Raw genomic sequence first — 23,802 nt, 5'->3', positions numbered from 1 at the left:
TTGCATGGACTCCTGAGCTCCATCCAAAAAGGTGCTCTTCACCAGCCAATCGTCGAGATATGGAAACACATGGATTCCCAGTCTGTGAAGCAGTGGTGCAACTACCGCTAGACATTTGGTGACAACCCTGGGAGCTGAGGCGAGGTCAAAATCGCAGATACTTCTGGTGGGCTGGAAGTATCATGATGGAGTATATGCATCCTTTAAGACCAGAGAGCATAGCCAATCGTCTTTCTGAATCACTGGGAGAAGGGTGACCAGGGAAACCATCCTGAACTTTTCTTGGACTAGAAATCTGTTCAGGGACCTTAGGTCTAGGATGGGACGCATCCTCCCTGTTTTCTTTTGCACAAGGAAGTACCTGCGAATAGAATACCTGCCCTTTCTCCCCTGGTCAAATGGGCTCGACCACGTGGGTCTTCAGAAGGGCTGAGAGTGCTCTGTAGGTACTGCTCATATTGAGAGCTGAACAAGTGAGCTCTCGGTAGGCAATTTGGGAGGTTTCAGGTACCAACTGAAGGCATATCTAAGACGGACTATTTGAAGAAGAACCACTGGGTCAGAGGTTATAAGAGGCCATCGTTTTTGAAAAATTTTCAGCCTCCCCCCAACCAAGTCGTTTGAGACAGACCACTTTAATGTGGTATGCTCTGCTGGAACCAGTCAAAAGCTAGTCCCTTGCTTTGCCTGGGGAGCAGTAGGGGCCTTAGGTGTATGCTGATGAAGTGAATGAGTGTGCTGGGGCTGAGCCTGAACAGGCTGACGAGCCGAGGGGTTTGTACCTACGCCTCTGATAGTAACAGGGACTCCTCCTTCCAAATTTCCTCCTAGCTGAGGAGGGTAGATATAGAAGGTGCCAGCGAGAAAGGGAAGAGAAAGTATCAGTATGTTTTTTTGATTTGGTCTGCAACCTCCTCAAACTTCTCTCCAAAAAGTTTATCTCCCAGCATAGGGCATCCGCCAACCTCTGTTGAACAGAATGTTCCAAGTCAGAAACATGCAGCTGTGAGAGTCTGCGCATTGCTATACTCTGGGCAGAGATCCTGGATGCCACATCATAAGTGTCACAAGTGCCCCTGGCCAAGTACTTTTGACATGCCTTCTGCTGCCTGACCAACTGACGAAATGACTTGGCCTGCTCCAGATGGAGCATCTCAGCCAGATCCGACAACTTGTGTACTGAGTTTCACAAGTAGACGCTTGTGAAGAGCGATGAGCATTCAAGCCTGGACATCTTTCTCCCAAAGAATCCAGGGCTCTAGCTTCTCTACCTGGGGGTGCCGAGGCATATTCCCTGGAACTCCTGGCTCCCAGCATCATGCGTCGAGGGGATCGATGACTATGCTTCTTGGCCTTCACCTGAAGCTTGTCACCAAAGCTCCTCAATGCCGACAAGGATGTCGTCAAATCCTCATGTCGCCTTGGGGTCGGGTTTGACAATGGACAGTCCCAAGGGCTCTGCACAGCAGTAGCCTCGAGACAGGTGGAGACCCACTCGATGCACCACTGCTCCCAGTGTTTGCAGGTCTAGCAGCAACCATGCTTACTGATGCCCCCGATGCCAGTGTGATGCTTGACGTCTATGTCGACACCTCTGAATTCGATGCCGAGGAACAGGGCCTTGGCTCCAAAAGGTTTCGCGTGTTTTAAGGATCCAACTTTCCAAAGAGGATCAACACGAGAAATGTTTTGGAGCCAAGTCCGGTTCCTCGCAGTTGCCATTGACGTCAAGCATCTCATTGGGATCAGGAGCATCGGTAAGAATATGAAGAATATGAAACATATGAAGACAAAGGTTGCAGTTTTCAGAGCTATGACTGGGCCCTAAACACTGGAAATGGGTGTCTGTTCCAGAGATCGTCTGACTGCACCAGGTACAGCACTTGAAGCCACTGGGAAATTAGTGAACATGGACGGGAAAACTTGTCAGCTAAATTAAAAGAAGCAGAGGTGCCGGAAAAAGGGACGAGGTACCCAAGAAAAAATAGGGAGCAAACCCAGGCGAGGCCAAGGTCCAAAAGCAGCCTGGTGACGATGATAAATTAAGGAAACTTTTAAAAGGAAAAGGTAAACAAAGCTCCGCAAAGGGAAGGACCACCAAAAAGGTGAAAAAAAACATGCCAGAGGCACAAATAAGCTCTTGGACCGAGCAAGTGTGGACGGTGAAAAAAGTACACCCTCTCCTCACCCGGTAAAAGCAACTGACCGTTCACATGGCGGGCAGGAAGGCACTCATGCATGCGCAGTGGAGGTGTCTCACGCTCCACAAAGCTCTTCTTATGTTTGTCATGAAACCCGGACCAGGCAGCGCAGCCTGCGTTACCACTGTGAGAATAGATAGGCCTGCTTTTCCCTCGGAGAATCCAACTCTCTGTTAAAACCTGTTACAGCTTAGTAGCAGTTTCAACTCCAAACACTTCTCTCTCCATATGCTTCTTAAAGGAGAGAAAAAGACCCTGTTGGGGATGGGGAACAGTTTTCACTAAACATTTCGTGGCCCGATATCAAAATCGCTCATTCAGATAGCAGTATTGGAGTACAGATCCCTATTCAAGCTCAAGAGCAAGTCCAGAAAAAGGCCAGAGAGCAAACCCAAGAGCCAGTTCATAGACAAAGCCCAATCAGACAGCAGAACAAGGGAGCAAAAACAGAGAGCAAACAAGAGAGAGGAAAACCCCAAACCAAGCTGAAAGAATCAAATTAAAGACTCAAGTTTTGAAAAACAAAGTTTTAAAAACATGTCAGCTTCCCACTGACTCGGGCATGGGAAAGTCCTAGACTGGACCCAGCAAGGGTAGAACGCTGAAGGGCTTCTCAGACACCAAGCAACATTAGGAGGAGCAATCACCAGTTGCAGTCTTCCCATGTGGATCTTGGACTAGCAGGACTCAAGGAAAGAAAATCAGCAGGTAAAAATAAATTTTAACTTCTTTATCATCCTGCTAGACCAGTCCAGCTGAATGGGACAAACCAAAGTGGAGTAGAGGAGTAGCCTAATGGTTAGCACAGTGGCCATGGAACAGGGTTCAGTTCCCATCGCAGCTCCTTGTGATCCTGGGCAAATCACTTAACCTTTCACTGCCACAGGCATAAAAATTTAGTACCTGTATACAATATATGTAAGCCACTTTAATTGTATCACAGAAAGGTGGTATATCAAATGCATTACCCCAGAGGTTCTAATTCCTGGTGGAGAGAAGCCAATAGCACGCTGGACACACTGCAACTCTCCCCACTCTGACCCCCCCCCCCCCCAACACACACGAGAAGCTGTCCAAGAGAACAGCCTGAAACACAGCAAGCTTCAAACCTAAGGAAATGTTCATGAGAACACTATGAAGTAGGAAACAGAACACCACTCTATGTAAGGTGAGCAAACCATTAAGGACAGTCTGAATCAAGGAAGGAATTAGACTCCTAACTCAATGTCATAATTTTACTTGGGGTGCACAACCCCAACAGAGCCATTTGAACTGAGAGAGAGAGAGGAGAGAGAGAGAGAGAGAGAGAGAGAGAGAGAGATTAACACACCCCAGGCCGAACCAGACCAATTTCTGAAAGGCAACTTTGCACCAACCTGAGGATGCTAGTATATCCAAAAAGTTCCCTATGGTCTGCTGCACAGCCACCTCAGGACAACAGAATAGGACCAGAGAGACAAGAAAGAAAATACAATGATCAGAATATGTACAAAAGCACCTCAACAACTCCTGGGGCAATTAATAGACAGGGAAAAGTGAGATCCTGAAGCCTAGACTCAAGCAAGTTCAGCTGACTGCCACTCAACACAGGATTATGGCTCAGAAGAACTAGAATCTGCAACCAGTCACCAGGCCACAACAAGACCGCAGACTAGAACCAAACATCCAATCAAGCCTCATATACGAGCTGCACAAGAATTAATGCCCGGGAATGCATAAACCAGGGAAAGAGACTGACCCCACCCTGGGCCAATTGGACCTCGACTGCAATGCCATAGGCACCAAAAAGACTACACTGCAGATAAACAGAGTTACTGCACTGCCTTGGTAACTGACCAAGGGAACCACAACTCTTTCCTCACCAAAGGTAGAGTGAACAGCAAGATAGGCAGAGAAGGTTCCTATGTCCATAGACATGACCCTCAAATCTAGGACTGTGACTATCCTAGGGTCAACTTGGATACCTACACAAAGCAAGAATTCAAACTCAATGTCTTAAGCCCCAAGAGAACCAGTCACTGAGCCAAATGAGACTGGACTGGTCCTGAGCTTCACCCACGAGAACCCAGCATATGGCATACACCTGCCCCTGAGAAGGTTGTGGTAAACTGAAATCAGGAAACTAGAAGTCTAGATGTGCCAAAGGGGGATGACAAGGCTGGTAGATTTTTGACAATCATCAGAGGAAAGGTAAGCAACCCCCTATGTTTAGTTTATTATGGCTTGATATAAAGCTGTTTGGCAAACTATCACAGGCCGCTAGTGAGCCCAATACACTAAAGCTGCTCGAGCCTGTGGGGAGAACAAAAGGGAATGTACTAGGGCAGCACTCACCCAGTCCTAGAGGAGGCAACTCCCCCACCCCCACCACTGACAAAGCTGGAAGACTACAGCTGCTTGGCATAAAGTGGGGACCAGATCAGACTACTTTCTAAGGAAGTGAGAACTCCCAAAAATTACAAAGGCATCCAAATAAGACACCCACTAGGATCTGAAGGGGCAGAGTATGTATGGAAGGCTGAAGAATAATAAAGAATTACAGGCTGCCTGTGATTCACCACTGCTCCATTACAGGATTATCATCAAAATAGGGTGCCTTCTGATAGGAGGCTCCCTACGATGAGAACTAGAAGTCATGATGACCTGACTGCATGGGAGTTCCTATGGATTTCCAACTGCATCCTGCATAGACCATACAGAGGAGAAAGCAAGGAATACCTTCTGAACAGAGGAGCAGTAGTGCAGTGGACTGAGAATCACGGGAACTGGGTTCAATTCCCATTGCAGCTCCTTGTGACTCTGGGCAAGTCACGTAACCTTCCACTGCCCCAGATAAAAAAGTAAGTACCTATACATAATATGTAAACTGCTTTGATTGTAACCACAGAAAGGCAGTATATCAAATCCCATCACCTTTCCCACTACATGTTGATACCAGATGGGGACAAGATGACACTAACGAGAGAACAAGGAACCCTATCCAGGACCTGAAGACTCACACATCTTGTACAAGCAATGAATACAATTACTCCTCACTATCAAAGAGGTTCACAGACTGTATACCACATTTGGTGAAAGACTAGGCAAATCACGATGGTGACTAAGACCTGCACCTTAGCAGGATATTAATCTAACCCCTTCCCTTGCCAAACAAAAGCTTTAACAAGCAACACAGCTTGAGAACCCAACCTCAGCTGGAACATCAGAAAGTCCTTGAGATGAGGGAGGACTATGACTATGACCTCCAAAGTCTAGAACCCCCATACTAGAATCTTGACCTAGGTACTCCTGTTCCTCCTCCAGTCTCCAACAACAGGGTAGTTTTAGCTCAGGATCAGAACCCAATCCATGATCTCATGGGCTAAGGGCCAGCAAAATATGGCTTGAAGGATGCTTCTGAAAGCAGCTCATGATTCCTTCCATAAAGGGGCAACAACTCCCAATTTTGGTTACCTATTGTTTGAAAGCTGACAGAACAGAGCCAGCCCCTTTCACCCATGCATTTTATTTTTCCAGCAACTTTAGGTAATTGGTATAAAGTATCTGACCTTAAGTTTAGGGGGGGGGGGGGGGGGGGGGGTCTTAATTTTTTTTTTTTTTTTTTGTTCCTGTTTGATCGACTATAGCAAGCTCTTTGGAAAACAAGCTTACTCCTCTTCATTCTCTTTCGGCTGTGGGTCACTCCAGGGTTCCACACTTTCTCCTTTAATTTTCAACATATTTTTGAGCTAAGTGATTTTAGCAATGGAGGTGTTTGGATTCAAAAGTCCTCTATTAGCAGATGAAATTCAGATCTTACCACGTTTAGACAGAGATCCTTACTACCAGTGAAGTGAGGTTAATACATGTTTGAAAACACTACCCTCTTGGTTTCATCTTCACAGGCTTAAATTAAATCCTGGTAAATCAGAGGATGTCTTCTTTAGTAGGTCTGGAAGAATAGTGGGGCAACTGTAAACTTGTGGGCTTTTTACTGAGAATGAGTTCTTCTGTTCAAAGCTTGGGGGATTGGCTGGTGGTTCAGTAAGCATGTTTTATTGGTGGAACATACTTGCTTTGTATATTCCCCTCCCCCCCCCCCCCCAATTATAACAGGTCAAATCCATCTTTCAGAAGCATACCTCCTGGCACTGACCCATGCAATGATCACCAATCGATTAGATTATTGCAACAGTTTATATATGGGTCTTCCAAAAAAAAACTGTTAACAATAATTTCAATTAATAGAAAATACAGCAGCAACACATTTGACACTAAAAAAGCAAAGTGATCGTATTTCCCCAGTATTGAGATGTCTGCATTGATTGCCCATTGAAAAATGAGATAAATTTATGGGGCTAATTTTCAAAACAAAAAATATCCAAAAAATGTTGCATGGTGGCAAGGATGTTAATTCTTTCAGAAATGTCCAAGTTGTGCTTTTAAACATCCCAATTTTAGATGTTTTGCTCCATGTCAATTCCTATATCATTTTCCTATGTCATTGGTACCCACATGTACCAAGACAGCCGGCTCCTCCCCAGAACTATCTAAAATCCTATCTAGGTGACACACCAGGCAGGCAAGTGACTAGGTGATCCTCATGTCCTCCAGCCACCCAGCTATCTACATGCCTAATAATCGAATCACCAACTACAGAAGCCATCCTAACCCTTCCCTCTTAGGCAGTAGCTCCTGGAGACACATCCTCGGTACGAGAGAATATTGCATCCCCTGGTGGGCTGGTTCTGGCTACAGATTACTTCCAGCTGCACCAGGGTGATACTCTCCTTTTAGACCTCCCTCCTCTAAGGCAGCACAAGGGCTGCCAGACTAGAGGTGGGACTTCTCTACAACGTCCCTGTAGGCCTCCTCTATGTACCTCTCTGTCTCCCTCACATCTTCCAAGTCAGCAACTCTAGCTCTAAGAGAATGAACACGTTCTCTGAGAGCTAGGAGCTGTTTGCATCGAGCACACACATAAGATCTCTCACCAACTGGGATATGATCATACATGTGACACTCAATGCAAAAGACTGGATAGCACCCCTCTCACTGTTGGACTGCTCTCTGCATATTAGTATTATACAGTTGTTTAATTAAAACTTCTTAAGGTACTAGGGATCTCAGATGAATATAAAAAAATCATAAGATTATATGGTATAATTTGTAATTTATTTAGTGTTTGCTTTTCAGAAATTAACTGTAATTAAAACTCTAATGAAAACTCTCTAGTCCTAATTAGAATAATAAGGTATTAAGGATATTAGTCTAATATAAAAAATCCTTTAGCATATATGGTATATTGTGTGAAATATTTAGTGTTTTCTTCTTAGAAAGTAATGAAATATAATTAAAACTCTGTAAGCACTCCTCCCTTGTTATCCTAATTAGAATAACTGGCTATAAATGAAGAGTTGTGCTAGGGGTGGGTGTGAATGAGGACCAAACTAGGTCCTGCTGTGTCTTCTAGAGTCTATTTGTTAATGTTGTGGCAGAAAATTCAAGTTTTAAAACTTGGAGCAGCTGCGAAGGTCAAAAATTTACATCAGGCATGGATGCTGTTCAAAAATGCCACCCTGAAAGCTGAGGCCAAATATATTCCGTGTATTAAAAAAGGAGGGAAGAAGACCAAACAACAGCTGGCATGGTTAAAAAGTGAGGTGAAGAATGCAATTAGAGCTAAAGAAAATCCTTCAGAAAACGGAAGGAGGATCAGAATGAAAATAATAAAAACAGCATAAAGAATGGCAAGTCAAATGCAAAGCACTGATAAGAAAGGCAAAGAAGGACTTTGAAAAAAAGTATATTAAAAGCAAGAAGCCGGCAAAACAATTAGTTGGACCGCTAGATGATCGAGGAGTAAAAGGGGCACTCAGGGAAAACAAAGCCATACCAGAGAGATTAAATGAATTCTTTGCTTTGGTCTTCACCGAGGAAGATTGGGAGTCAGAAATGGTATTCAAAGCTGACAAGTCAGAAAAACTGAATAAAATTGCTATAAACCTGGAGATATAATGGCGTAATTTGACAAAGAGTAGCAAATTGCCTGGAATGGATGGTATTCATCCCCGAGTACTGATAGAATTAAAAAATGAACTTGTAGAACTAGTGTTAGTTCTGTTCTTCTCTGAATATCCATACATCGAGAAACTCTAGTCCATTCTGACTAGAATGGCAAGTGAACTTCAAATTACGCTGAAGAGAATTCATCCATTCAACAAAATTTGTAAGACCCTGTTGTGATCCATTCCAGATAAAGAAAATGTCGTCCAGAAACTGTTTGTAGATTATGATGTTTTTTTAATTCTTCTGCTTCGTAAATATATGTCTCCTCAAATTTAGCCAGATAAAGGGTAGCTACCGATGGCACTAAAGAAGCCCCCATCGCCACTCCTTGTTGTTCATAGAATTGTTGTTCGAACTAAAAGAAATTTTTTAAAATAACTAGTTCTGCAAGTGTCATTAGAAATCCAGTATTTACCCGCTGCAAACCTTGTCATTTATTCAAATTTTCTTCTGTTACAATGAGTGCTTCCTCCTGCGGTATCACAGTATACAGTGACATAACATCAATCGTAACAAAGATAGAATTAACTGATAACTGAATTGATTGCAGACATCTAATATTTAGAATTGTCAGCACATTCAGAGTGCAAGTATCACTGAGTGGGAGTGTATATGTATGAAAATCTTTTAGGATGGTTGTCTGTAAGGAGATATGTTGAAGATCTATGTTAATATGTGACAAGTTATCCACATATGCTACGTGTACATTACATAATATCTTATGGTTAATGAGCTTTGGTATCTCTATAACAAACAAGTCTTTAAGATCATTTTCAGGCAGCTTTCTATCATTCACAGACTAATTGTGAGACTGGTTTAGATCCTTAAGCAATACTAAATGTATATTTTCTTATAGATTTCCACTATTCAAATGTAATGTAAGCCACATTGAGCCTGCAAAGAGGTGGGAAAATGTGGGGTACAAATGCAAAAAAAAAAAATTATATATATATATTTTCCTGGGCTGTTGATACATAATGAATGATGTGAATGGGAGTAAAAAACAAAAAATATATCCTGTACGTAGAGAGAAGTGAGTAGTGTGTATGAGGTTGGTGATGTAAGAGGACAGACCTTAAAGTTTATAGTTTAATTATTTTCTTGAGGTTAAGAGTTACCACAATAAAATTTGATTAGCACTGGTTGTGCTTGCTTATCACACTAACCATTAGAGAAGTCCAATGATCGAGAAACTTGTCCATCCTTAGAAGCAGAATTTACCTTTGAGTACTGCTTCGCTTGGGTGAGTTAACACTCTGAGGACCTCTCCATCACAAAAAATTTTTCTTATAAATCCTTGATGTACTTTGGGGTCGGTCCTCCCATAATTCTCTATAAGATTGTACTCTGGTTTGTTTTCTGTTTCCTTGAGATCAAAGGGCAATGAGAAATTCACTCACTTGAACCAAGGATATGACTGCTCTTAGTGTCTCCATGCGAAAGTGGGACACTCGGAGGATGCGGTTTAGACCTTTGAGATCTAAGACCAGAAAAAAGTGCCTTCCTGCTTTGGGACTATGAAGTAGACTGAGTATCTGTCTTATCCCTGTCCGGCCTGGGGAACTGGAACAATGTACCGGAGTGCCAGCAAGTAATCTAAGGTGGACTGAACCTCAACCGCCTTGGTTCCCCTTTCAACAAGGAAACTGCAAGAAGAGAGGAGCAACAGGGTGAGAAAACTTTCATTAGTAACCTTCTTTAAGAATATCTAAAACCCACTGGTCTGATATGATTTGGTCCACTCCTCCCGAAACTCCTGAAGACGTCTTCCCTTCAAAGGAAGAAAAGAGTGGACCAGCCTCGCATCATTGCGAAGTTCAGGAGGCATTGAGCACTCTACATGAGAGGAGAACTTCCTGACCGCATGAAAGGAAGACTGGCGTGCCTGAAAGTGGGACTTCTGACCATATTGATGGCAACCAGGCTGTTATCATCTGTTGTCTTGAAATTGAGATCAAAGCCCCCTGAAGAAATCTATAAAATAGTAACATAGTAGATGACTGCAGAAAAAGACCTGCACGGTCCATCCATTCTGCCCAAGATAAACTCATATGTGCTACTTTTTGTGTATACCTTACCTTGATTTGTATCTGCCATTTTCAGGGCACAGACCATAGAAGTCTGCCCAGCACTAGCCCCGCCTCCCACCACCGGCTCTGCCAACCAATCTCCGCTAAGCTTCTGAGGATCCATTCCTTCTGAATAGGATTCCTTTATGTTTATCCCATGCATGTTTGAATTCCGTTACTGTTTTCATCTCCACCACCTCCCGCAGGAGGGCATTCCAAGAATCCACCACTCTTTCCATGAAAAAATACTTCCTGACATTTTTCTTGAGTCTGCCCTCCTTCAATCTCATTTCATGTCCTCTAGTTCTACTGCCTTCCCATCTACGGAAAAGGTTCGTTTGCGGATTAATACCTTTCAAATATTTGAACTTCTGTATCATATCACCCGTTTCTCCTTTCTTCCAGGGTACATATGTTCAGGTCAGCAACTCTCTCCTCATACGTCTTGTAACACAAATCCCATACCATTCTTGTAGCTTTTCTTTGCACTGCTTCAATTCTTTTTACATCCTTAGCAAGATACGGCCTCCAAAACTGAACACAATACTCCAGGTGGGTTCTCACCAACGACTTATACAGGGGCATTAAAACCTCTTTTCTTCTGCTGGTCACACTTCTCTCTATACAGCCTAGCAACCTTCTAGCTATGGCCACCGCCTTGTCACACTGTTTCGTCGCCTTCAGATCCTCAGATAATATCACCCCAATAATAATGAGTGGAGTGGAATGGGCAGGTATGAATTGCTTGTTTACCCTTTCCAAGAATACTAGGACTAGGGGGCACGTAATAAATCTACAAAGAAGTAAATCTAAAATGAATTGGGGAAAAATATTTCTTCACTCACTGTGTAACTGAACTCTGGAATTCGTTGCCAGAGAATGTGGTAAAAGCAGTTTATTTAATTATTTATTGCACTTGTATCCCACATTTTACCACCTATTTGCAGGCTCAATGTGGCTTACAAAGACCTGTTATGGCATTGCCATACCAGGGTAAAGAGTACAATTGGTGTTACAAAGGATTCAAGGCAAACGCGAGGGTCTGGTCAAGCAATTATAGAAAGAGACTTTCAGAGTAAAGGTGTGTGGGTGTTGTGTTATAGTTAGTTATGGGTTATCAGGGTAGGCCTTGTTGAAGAGATAGGTTTTCAGAGATTTGCGGAAGTTAATTACTTCGTTGATCGTTTTCAGGTGTGTTGGTAGTGCGTTCCACAGCTGCGTGCTCATGTAGGAAAAGCTGGTCGCGTGTGTTAGTTTGTATTTCAGTCCTTTACAGCTGGGGAAGTGTAGGTTAAGAAAGGTGCGAGAAGATCTTTTGGCGTTTCTGGGTGGGAGGTCTACGAGGTCTAGCTGGGTTTAGATAGCTTCCTAAAAGTTCATAAGGCATTATTAAGATGGACTTCGGGAAAATCTACTACTTACTTCTAGGATAAGCAGCATAAAATGTACCGTACTGTTTTGGGATCTTGCCAGGTACTAGTAACCTAGATTGGCCAATGTTGGAAACAGGATTCTGAGCTTGATGGACCTTCGGACTGTCCCAGCATGGCAACACTTATGTACTTATGAAGACGGACAACCAGAGGCTTTTGGCTTATCCTCTGGCAACTGCAATGGCTTAGTTTCCCCCAGTTCTTTCTCAAAGTTACTGAGATCTTCTCCAAACATCCACTTGCCCTGAAAGTGAAGTTTAACTAGATGTAACACCGACGCTGCATCTGCTGCCCAATGCACAACCGGAGTTGCAGACGTGCTATGACAGCCAAAGATATACTGCTGGCTGTAGCCTATAACATATCATAAATAGCATCCACCAAACAAGCCAACCCAGCTTCCAGCTGGGCATTATGGCACCCATCTTGAGTTGCTGACTGCTGATGCCACTTCAGGCATGATCTTGCCATGAACAAGCTGCACACTGTCGCTTGAAGGCCCAGAGAGACCATTCCAAAGGCGTGTTTCAGCAAGCCTTCTAGCTTCCTATCCTGCAGGTCTTTTAGGGCAATACCCCCTTCCACCAGCAAGGTGGTCTTCTTAGTCACTGTCGTAACAAGACAGTCCACCCTAGGAATCTTCAATTTACCTTTCTCCTCCAGAACCAACAGGTAAAGGTGAGCCATGGCTCTGCCCACTCTCAGGCCCCATCCGGTGACACCCATTCTGCTGTAATCAGGTCCTAAATATCTGGCTGCATCGGGAAGGCCTTAAGAGAACCTCTAAGCCCCTCATGATCAACAAAGATGGAACTCCTGATGCCGAATCAGAAGGCTCATCAATGGAAGGCACCACCAGTGCCTCAGAAATAAGAGTACTGAGCTCCTCTTGGTGAAACCACCTCAATATTTTCGGATCATCTCTCTCCTCAGGGGGGAGCTTTCCCTCCTTTAATGGCTCATCTGAATACATCGAGGCCACATAAGGAGAGAGAAGCAGAGATAGCCTCATCTGCCCACTCCTGGAGGTCTGAACAAGACCTCTTCGGAGCTGGAAGGGCAGCGGGGTGAGAAACTGAAGCACCTTACAGCAACTCTTGACTGTACCTGCTTCAGTAAATAGGCCTGGTGTAAGAGCAATGTAAACTTTGAAGAAAACAAAGATCTCGGATGCAGCCGAATGCTCTGTTGGGCCTTAAAGCTGTAAAATGGCGGCCGTGCTCCGCGTGTGATCAGAGGCTGCTCTTCACTACCAGTTGGCCCCAACAAAATGGTGTCCATTCCCATACTTTCCTGTATTAAACTGCGCATCAGCCCTGCTGGAGAACCCAAAGACCCCAGCATATTCGGAAGCTGTACCAAATCCAAAGATATGCTGCCATCAAACGTTTCCTCCATGTCCCATGGGATTCCCGGCTTGCACACACTGCAACGCCCCAACACCAGCCGGCATGTCTCACAGAAAAAACACTGCTTAACTGCCTACACAGGAGTCACTATTCACCAACTGTCACAAGCACAGCACAACGTGTTCAAAGTAGTGAGTCAGGATCCTTCCCTTACACCAAGCAAAACTTGCAGCCCTCCAAGCAGATCCGAGTCAAGCATTAGTTGGACTTACCACTGCTGGCTGCTCCCCCCAAGCTCAGTCTCCACAAGTCTTACCACAAAAGATACTCTGTCCAGTAAACCTCTTTCCTCATCCATTCTTTTCTTAAGGTGTTGTGCTGGAACAAGACAGCTCCACAGGAAACAGGGGAGAAGTGAAAGGAGGGAAGAAGTAAATTCCCAGAACACTAGAGACAGGGATCTGAAGACCTCCAGATATGTCTCTGCAGACTCAAGCCACTCATAAAGCTCAACTGTGGATTTGCTAACCAAATGAACCAGAAGCAAAGTCCTCAGAACGAGGATGAAAAGTGTGTCCATCCACCTGCTGGAGACAGAAAATACTGGATACTAAGAGAGATATGTCTCTGCTCAATTTTCAGTTCTCTCTCTCCATCTGCTGGTTGATGGACACAACTATCCCACAGGTTCTGGAATAGTGGGAAGCTACGTAATGGAAGAATGCTCTCAGCTACTCAGTGGTTTTCTGAAAGGGTCGCAAAGAACAGCAGAAGCAATCCAAATTTTAATTTTCTGTTTGCTCATCTTTGCTGACGGCAGCCCATTGAAGCACCCAGTTCTGATGCTATCTTGGATTCTCACAGAAGTTTATTTCAATTGTATTTTAGGAAGACTAATATCAATGAGAGGGGGAAAACTCTACATGAATGTAGACAACTTAACAGTAGCTCTTTAAATGAATCAAGATTGCTCTATTAAGCACTGTTAGAGTATTAAATTAATTCTATTTTTCTTAAGGTTTCTGAATTAGACTAAGCTCATAAAAAAATATCAACTTACTTGTAACAGCTACGTGTCTATTAGACTTTCCTTCATCAATGGTATCCATAACTTCTTCAGGACTACACACAAACCGTTCAGTACAACCCTTTGAAGGAATTGGAAAAGTTAAATAAGTATAATATAATTTTTTTTAAACTTCAGCACATGCATACTTTATTCATACCTTCACATAAGGAACTCTATTTTTGTCCTCATGAACAGAAAGATTAGTCTTTGAAACTGAAAGAAAAAAAGTATGGTCAATTTCATGATGATGAACTTGTTTGCCAGAATACTTAGATTATGCAAACGTCATCTTAACGAGATCAAGTCTTTTGGTATATTATTTGTATTCCAAATATTATATGTAAAACGACACCTGATAAAAAACAAAAATGAAACAATGGTATTCAATAAATAGTTCAGGAGGGCTGTTGAAGATCATAGAGCCTGTCACTTACATGTCACCAGTTTAAATCCATCTGGCTGGTTGTGATAGAAAATCATCATCATATGTAGGGCTTCTATTCTTAAGGGTTTATTTTCCAGCTAATTAGGGGATTCTATGAGGGTACAATGGCTGGGCATCTTTTCCAGCTAAATCAAATGCATACATCTGTGCTGAGAAGTCAGTGTGGAAAAGACAAAGGATGACCCAGAGTATGCTGGGGTGAGAATGTAATAGGGAAGGAGGTTTGGGAGGTTTTTTTTGGAGGGGGGGGGGGGTGGTTAAACAGTGTTTATCAACTCCTATACTATTTTTTAAGCATTGCAGAGTATTTTATCAGTGATTAAAGTTAAAACCTAATATCAGAAGCCTTAACTATATGTAATAAGTTTTACACAGAATCTAATGATCAAGTCCAATCCAAGTTGGGCCCTCCATATCATTAAAAATCAATTATCAGTTTGGCACTAATTGACATTGCTGCACACGTAGCCAAAAAGCTAAAAAAAATTACCAAATTATGTAGACACAGAGGCCAAAATTACCCTCTGCTCTTAGAAGTGAGTGAAGGAGTAGCCTAGTGGTTACAGCAGCAGTCAAAACCCATTAAGCAATCCGGTCTCGACATCCAGAGGTGCCCAGTTCAAATCCTGCTGCTCCTTGTGATCTTGGGCAAGTCACTTAATCCTCCATTGTCTCAGGTACAAAATTAGATTGTGAGCCCTCCAGGGACAGAGAAACACCCAGTGTACCTGAATGTAACTCACCTTGAGCTACTACTGAAAGATGTGAGCAAAATCCAAATAATTAAATTAAATCAATATTAGCAGGGCTGTGTGATGAAGCCTGAACTGTTCCTGTACTTTATCCATGGCTGAATGCAAAACTGATTTCTAGTATTGTCAAAATTACACATTTTATGATCACTAACTATTCAATAAAAAGATATGAAGGAAAGACCTAGCAACCCATGAGTGTTTGGTTCAGTGAGGACAACCAAAATCCATCAAGCAATCCATAAAAGCAAAGCAAAGTTAATAACACCTGCTTTAACTCTTTAAGTGCAGCTATTTTAAGAGCTTTACTTGACTGACATTTAGTCATTTAATTCAGAAAAAAATAAATTTAAAACTCAGGTTATTTGGAGAAAAAAAAACCACATACCATCCAAAAGATCCCTTATCTTATCCAAATATATTTCAAAATATGAAACCTAAAAAAGAAAAAAATATCACCGGTAAGTTAAGGTTTATCAGAAAAAGTAAAATATTCAACTAAATTCAGTTAAAAGTAGGAGCTCAAGATTCTTCAGACTCATATTGCTTCATTCGCAGTCCTCTCCTTTCATCTATTGGTTTTATTCTCAAGCAAGGAAGTTCTAGAATTAGAGGGCTACAAAAAAAATGTTTCAAGATGGTAGACTCAGGAATATCACCAGAAAATATTTCTTCATCAAAAGGGTGATGAATGCTAATAGTAAAGAATTCAAAATGCATAGGATGAACAAAGAAGATTCCTGGTGGCAAAAGTATGAAACCTCAGGGAGAGGAGCTGCAATTCAAGAACTAGTGGCTCTATCAGAAAGTGTGGGAGGTTTGGTGGGAGAGAGGGCACCTGCACAGAGTAGCATCTGCAAAACTATAAGGCAATGATACTACTTAAACAGACTGAGTGAGGACATGGAGAAAGAGAGTCAAGGTGTTTTGTTCCATTTTGGAGTTTCAACATGCATCTACCCAAGTGAACAAATTGCTGCTAGACAGACTAAATAGGTCATCATTTCCTACGTTACAAAAAAAGGAAGCTTCAAACCATATATTCAAAAAACAGCAAAACAAACAAACAAAAACAATGTTTAGACAGCATTATATGAGTGTAATTTAAAAAGCAACAATGTTCAGATAAGTAGCTATCTTTAATCTTGCTACAGTAGAAGTCCGAAAATCCAGACCACCAGAGAATGTGGACCCTTCAAATTTTCTTGCCACCCCGCCCAAAAATCGCCCCCCCCCCCCCCCCCCCACTTATCTCCCAGGCCTGTGCGCTCTCCCTTCGCTCCAGGTCCTTCACCCAATCTCCCAGGCCCAAGGTCTCTCCATGGCTACTCCTCCCTGCACAATCCGGCATCTTCCCTCCACTCCCGGTCGTGCCCAATTGCTCCCTGTCTAACTGGTAGTCCTGAAGTCATCACAGTCCTGACCTGTACCACCCCTTCCGAGAACAGGAAGTTGCATCAAAAGGGGAGGTACAGGTCAAAGGGGAAAGGCCCAGTGCATGCTGGAGGCAGCTAGTGAGTAAGGCTGCTGCAGCCGCTGGACTACGAAGACTTCAGGTTAGAGAGGGAGTAAGCGGGCAAGGCCAAGAGCAGGGGGAGAGAAGCCAGAAAAACCTGCCTGAGAATACGGGAAATCCAAAAATGCGGACTGACCCAATCCCCAAGCAGTCAAGTCAAGCATAAAAATCAGAGTCTGATCATAAATGCCTTGTAATATTTATAGAGAAAAAAGGGTAAGGTAAATAACGTGGCAATATTGAAACAGTATAACCAAGCTCAAATATCCCTTTTTCTGGGGGGGGGAGGGGGGGGGGAGACATCAGAAAACACTATCACCAGGTCATTAAACCTCTTATAGCACAAAGCTATTTCAGGTCTGCACCTCAATGCATTTTTTCAAATCACTTGTCACTCTTCCTATAAACAAACGACAACCAAAATCTTAAGTGAGTTTATGAAAATATTCAAATAAAGTCTCTTTAAAAATCTTTTTTTTTAATATAAAGGAAATATAAGGAAATACTTTAGCGATCTATAAAAGCTTTTTCATTTTGTGTCACAACCAAATTTGATCACTTACCTGCATTTGCAGTGCTCATTGCTGAGTTGCAGCTACCATGTTTCAACTAGATTATAAACTCCACAGAGCAAGGATTATTTTTATGTATCTATAGACTGTTTGCCTAGCAGCACTATTAAAAAATGTTTAATAATAGGAACACCAGTAGTAAAAGGCTTTTACCCTTTCCAAAGGACTATGACATACTTGTCCTGTTTGGCACCAAGTACCACTATGGACTTCGTGAACAGCTCGTCAGATAAAGTAGCTAAAAACTGCATGCAGTCTTGTACATGGCTTAAGTGGAGGGTTCTGTGAGGGACCTCAATTTCCACACCTTATCCTCAGTTAAAAAGAAGGACAGCATGTTGCTTTCTGTTCTTCCGTTCTTCTGAATTACTGAAAATATCCCAAATCACAGACAATAATGCAATATGTACAAATGCGTGAATCCCATAGCAAAATGTTACAAACATACAATATTAACCATATAGCATATACAATTAAAACTACAAACCTTAATGTGGAACTCCAAATTTTCATCCATGGAGTAAATATAATTAAAAATATCTTGTACTATTCTTGGAATAATTCCCATCCCATCTGGATCATGAAGTGAACCCTTTATAAATTAAAGAAAAAGAAAAACAATGTAATAAGAAATATATATGTAGTATTGAGGCAGCCATGGCATAATTATATATATATAAGAAATCATATGAAGGGTTAATTCTGTTAAAAGCTTGAAGTTAGAATTCTAACTTTTTACTTTGCAACTAAAGTGAAGGTATGCCAGATGGTTCATATTATTTCAATGTCTAGCTTGGCCGAGCTAAGGTTAGGAAAGGTCAGTGAGAAATGAAACTCTGTCCCTTGTGAATTGCCAATGCTAGCTGGCACAGCTGTAAACTATTATGAATGAATAAAGGAATGAGCCAGACATATGATTAATTGTAGTTTAAAATGCTTAGATAGAAAATACTATTTAGAGAGAGAGAGGCAATAGATTAGTATTTACAAGTTTTTGATATTTAGAATATGACTTATAAGAAATACTGATTCTGTGTAAATTAATAAGGTTTGTGTCTGTGTAGAAAGCGAATGCTACATACCTGTAGAAGGTATTCTCCGAGGACAGCAGGCTGATTGTTCTCACTGATGGGTGACGTCCACGGCAGCCCCTCCAATCGGAAACTTCACTAGCAAAGTCCTTTGCTAGCCCTCGCGCCGCGCGCACCGCGCACCGCGCATGCGCGGCCATCTTCCCGCCCGAAACCGGCTCGAGCCGGCCAGTCCAGTATGTAGCAAGACAATACACTTCAAGGGAAGACACAACTCCAAAGGGGAGGCGGGCGGGTTTGTGAGAACAATCAGCCTGCTGTCCTCGGAGAATACCTTCTACAGGTATGTAGCATTCGCTTTCTCCGAGGACAAGCAGGCTGCTTGTTCTCACTGATGGGGTATCCCTAGCCCCCAGGCTCACTCAAAACAACAACATTGGTCAATTGGGCCTCGCAACGGCGAGGACATAACCGAGATTGACCTAAAAAAATTTACCAACTAACTGAGAGTGTAGCCTGGAACAGAACAAACAGGGCCCTCGGGGGGTGGAGTTGGATCCTAAAGCCCAAACAGGTTCTGAAGAACTGACTGCCCGAACCGACTGTCACGTCGGGTATCCTGCTGCAGGCAGTAATGAGATGTGAATGTGTGGACAGATGACCACGTCGCAGCTTTGCAAATTTCCTCCATGGTGGCTGACTTCAAGTGGGCTACCGACGCTGCCATGGCTCTAACATTATGAGCCGTGACATGACCCTCAAGAGCCAGCCCAGCCTGGGCGTAAGTGAAGGAAATGCAATCTGCTAGCCAATTGGATATGGTGCGTTTCCCTACAGCCACTCCCCTCTTGTTGGGATCAAAAGAAACAAACAATTGGGCGGACTGTCTGTGGGGCTGTGTCCGCTCCAGATAGAAGGCCAATGCTCTCTTGCAGTCCAATGTGTGCAGCTGACGTTCAGCAGGGCAGGAATGAGGACGGGGAAAGAATGTTGGCAAGACAATTGACTGGTTCAGATGGAACTCCGACACAACCTTCGGCAGAAACTTAGGGTGAGTGCGGAGGACTACTCTGTTGTGATGAAATTTGGTGTAAGGGGCCTGGGCTACCAGGGCCTGAAGCTCACTGACTCTACGAGCCGAGGTAACTGCCACCAAGAAAATGACCTTCCAGGTCAAGTACTTCGGATGGCAGGAATTCAGTGGCTCGAAAGGAGGTTTCATCAGCTGGGTGAGAACGACATTGAGATCCCATGACACTGTAGGAGGCTTGACAGGGGGCTTTGACAAAAGCAAACCTCTCATGAAGCGAACAACTAAAGGCTGTCCTGAGATCGGCTTACCTTCCACTTGGTAATGGTATGCACTGATTGCACTAAGGTGAACCCTTACGGAGTTGGTCTTCAGACCAGACTCAGACAAGTGGAGAAGGTATTCAAGCAGGGTCTGTGTAGGACAAGAGCGAGGATCTAGGGCCTTGCTGTCACACCAGACGGCAAACCTCCTCCAATGAAAGAAGTAACTTCTCTTAGTGGAGTCTTTCCTGGAAGCAAGCAAGATGCGGGAGACACCCTCTGGCAGACCCAAAGAGGCAAAGTCTACGCCCTCAACATCCAGGCCGTGAGAGCCAGGGACTGGAGGTTGGGATGCAGCAGAGCCCCTTCGTCCTGCGTGATGAGGGTCGGAAAACACTCCAATCTCCACGGTTCTTCGGAGGATAACTCCAGAAGAAGAGGGAACCAGATCTGACGCGGCCAAAAGGGAGCAATCAGAATCATGGTGCCTCGGTCTTGCTTGAGTTTCAACAAAGTCTTCCCCACCAGAGGAATGGGAGGATAAGCATACAGCAGACCTTCCCCCCAATCCAGGAGGAAGGCATCCGACGCCAGTCTGCCGTGGGCCTGAAGCCTGGAACAGAACTGAGGGACCTTGTGGTTCACTTGAGATGCGAAGAGATCCACCAGGGGGGTGCCCCACGCCCGGAAGATCTGTCGCACCACACGGGAATTGAGCGACCACTCGTGAGGTTGCATAATCCTGCTCAACCTGTCGGCCAGACTGTTGTTTACGCCTGCCAGATATGTGGCTTGGAGCACCATGCCTTGACGGCGAGCCCAGAGCCACATGCTGACGGCTTCCTGACACAGGGGGCGAGATCCGGTGCCCCCCTGCTTGTTGACATAGTACATGGCAACCTGATTGTCTGTCTGAATTTGGATAATTTGGTGGGACAGCCGATCTCTGAAAGCCTTCAGAGCGTTCCAGATCGCTCGCAACTCCAGAAGATTGATCTGTAGATCGCTTTCTTGGAGGGACCACCTTCCTTGGGTGTGAAGCCCATCGACATGAGCTCCCCATCCCAGGAGAGACGCATCCGTGGTCAGCACTTTTTGAGGCTGAGGAATTTGGAAGGGACGTCCCAGAGTCAAATTGGAGCAAATCGTCCACCAATACAGGGATTCGAGAAAACTCGTGGACAGGTGGATCACGTCCTCTAGACCCCCGGCGGCCTGATACCACTGGGAGGCTAGGGTCCATTGAGCAGATCTCATGTGAAGGCGGGCCATGGGAGTCACATGAACTGTGGAAGCCATGTGGCCCAGCAATCTCAACATCTGCCGAGCTGTGATCTGCTGGGACGCTCGCACCCGCGAGACGAGGGACAACAAGTTGTTGGCCCTCGCCTCTGGGAGATAGGCGCGAGCCGTCCGAGAATCCAGCAGGGCTCCGATGAATTCGAGTTTCTGCACTGGGAGAAGATGGGACTTTGGGTAATTTATCACAAACCCCAGTAGCTCCAGGAGGCGAATAGTCATCTGCATGGACTGCAGGGCTCCTGCCTCGGATGTGTTCTTCACCAGCCAATCGTCGAGATATGGGAACACGTGCACCCCCAGCCTGCGAAGCGCCGCTGCTACCACAGCTAGGCACTTTGTGAACACCCTGGGCGCAGAGGCGAGCCCAAAGGGTAGCACACAGTACTGGAAGTGGCGTGCGCCCAGCTGAAATCGCAGATACTGTCTGTGAGCTGGCAGTATCGGGATGTGTGTGTAGGCATCCTTCAAGTCCAGAGAGCATAGCCAATCGTTTTGCTGAATCATGGGGAGAAGGGTGCCCAGGGAAAGCATCCTGAACTTTTCTTTTACGAGATATTTGTTCAGGGCCCTTAGGTCTAGGATGGGACGCATCCCCCCTGTTTTCTTTTCCACAAGGAAGTACCTGGAATAGAACCCCAGCCCTTCTTGCCCGGATGGCACGGGCTCGACCGCATTGGCGCTGAGAAGGGCGGAGAGTTCCTCTGCAAGTACCTGCTTGTGCTGGAAGCTGTAGGACTGAGCTCCCGGTGGACAATTTGGAGGTTGAGAGGCCAAATTGAGGGTGTATCCTTGCCGGACTATTTGGAGAACCCACTGATCGGAGGTTATAAGAGGCCACCTTTGGTGAAAAGCTTTCAACCTCCCTCCGACAGGCAGGTCGCCCGGCACTGACACTTGGATGTCGGCTATGCTCTGCTGGAGCCAGTCAAAAGCTCGCCCCTTGCTTTTGCTGGGGAGCCGCGGGGCCTTGCTGATTCGCACGCTGCTGACGAGAGCGAGCGCGCTGGGGCTTAGCCTGGACCGCAGGCTGTCGGGAAGGAGGATTGTACCTACGCTTGCCAGAAGTATAGGGAACAGTCTTCCTTCCCCCGAAAAATCGTCTACCTGTAGAGGTAGAAGCTGAAGGCTGCCGGCGGGCGAACTTGTCGAATGCGGTGTCCCGCTGGTGGAGAGACTCTACCACCTGCTCGACTTTTTCGCCAAAAATGTTATCCGCACGGCAAGGCAAGTCCGTAATCCGCTGCTGGATTCTATTCTCCAGGTCGGCGGCACGCAGCCATGAGAGCCTGCGCATCACCACACCTTGAGCAGCGGCCCTGGACGCAACATCAAAAGTGTCATAAACTCCTCTGGCCAGGAATTTTCTGCACGCCTTCAGCTGCCTGACCACCTCCTGAAAAGGCTTGGCTTGCTCAGGGGGAAGAGCATCAACCAAGCCCGCCAACTGCCGCACATTATTCCGCATGTGTATGCTCGTGTAGAGCTGGTAAGACTGGATCTTGGACACGAGCATAGAGGAATGGTAGGCCTTCCTCCCAAAGGAGTCTAAGGTTCTAGCGTCCTTGCCCGGGGGCGCCGAAGCATGTTCCCTAGAACTCTTAGCCTTCTTTAGGGCCAAATCCACAACTCCAGAGTCATGAGGCAACTGAGTGCGCATCAGCTCTGGGTCCCCATGGATCCGGTACTGGGACTCGATCTTCTTGGGAATGTGGGGATTAGTTAATGGCTTGGTCCAGTTCGCAAGCAATGTCTTCTTCAGGACATGGTGCAAGGGAACAGTGGACGCTTCCTTAGGTGGAGAAGGATAGTCCAGGAGCTCAAACATTTCAGCCCTGGGCTCGTCCTCCACAACCACCGGGAAGGGGATGGCCGTAGACATCTCCCGGACAAAGGAGGCAAAAGACAGACTCTCGGGAGGAGAAAGCTGTCTCTCAGGAGAGGGAGTGGGATCAGACGGAAGACCCCCAGACTCCTCGTCAGAGAAATATCTGGGATCTTCCTCTTCCTCCCACGAGGCCTCACCCTCGGTGTCAGACACAAGTTCACGGACCTGTGTCTGCAACCTCGCCCTGCTCGACTCCGTGGAACCCCGTCCACGATGGGGGCGTCGAGAGGTAGACTCCCTCGCCCGCATCGGCGAAGCTCCCTCCGCCGACGTAGTCGGGGAGCCTTCCTGGGAGGTGGCCGCGGTCGGTACCGCACGCGGTACCGACGTCGGGGACCTCAACCTGGGCGATGGGCCAGCCGGCGCCACGCTCGACGGTACCGGTGGCGCAAGCACCGCCGGTACCGGAGGGGTAGGGCGCAACAGCTCTCCCAGAATCTCTGGGAGAACGGCCCGGAGGCTCTCGTTTAGAGCGGCTGCAGAGAAAGGCTGAGAGGTCGATGCAGGCGTCGACGTCAGTACCTGTTCCGGGCGTGGAGGCTGTTCCGGGCTGTCCAGAGCGGAGCGCATCGACACCTCCTGAACAGAGGGTGAGCGGTCCTCTCGGTGCCGATGCCTGCTGGGTGCCGAATCCCTCGGCGACCCAGAGCTCTCGGTGCCGACACGGGGAGGAGACCGGTGTCGATGCTTCTTCGATTTCTTCCGAAGCATGTCACCGGAGCTCCCCGGCACCGACGAGGAGGACGTCGAATCCATCCGTCGCTTCCTCGGGGCCGAGACTGAAGAAGGTCGATCTCGGGGGGGCTGTACCGCAGGAGCCCTCAGGGTAGGCGGAGA

The 23,802-nt window shown here is 45.5% G+C and overlaps 1 protein-coding gene across 1 annotated transcript in view; it reads right to left on the bottom strand.

The window, feature by feature from the left end:
- Positions 1 to 23,802, bottom strand: part of KIF5B (kinesin family member 5B) — a 252,723-nt gene that overhangs the window by 127,954 nt on the left and 100,967 nt on the right. Inside the window, 4 exon segments of the mRNA XM_030199142.1 lie at positions 14,161 to 14,248; positions 14,327 to 14,382; positions 15,755 to 15,803; positions 17,942 to 18,046. Coding sequence (XP_030055002.1) covers positions 14,161 to 14,248; positions 14,327 to 14,382; positions 15,755 to 15,803; positions 17,942 to 18,046 — 298 coding nt within the window.

The sequence above is a fragment of the Microcaecilia unicolor genome, chromosome 1 (genome assembly GCF_901765095.1).
Source record: "Microcaecilia unicolor chromosome 1, aMicUni1.1, whole genome shotgun sequence".
In the NCBI taxonomy this organism is placed as follows: domain Eukaryota; kingdom Metazoa; phylum Chordata; class Amphibia; order Gymnophiona; family Siphonopidae; genus Microcaecilia; species Microcaecilia unicolor.
This window is presented reverse-complemented; position numbering and strand designations above follow the sequence as displayed.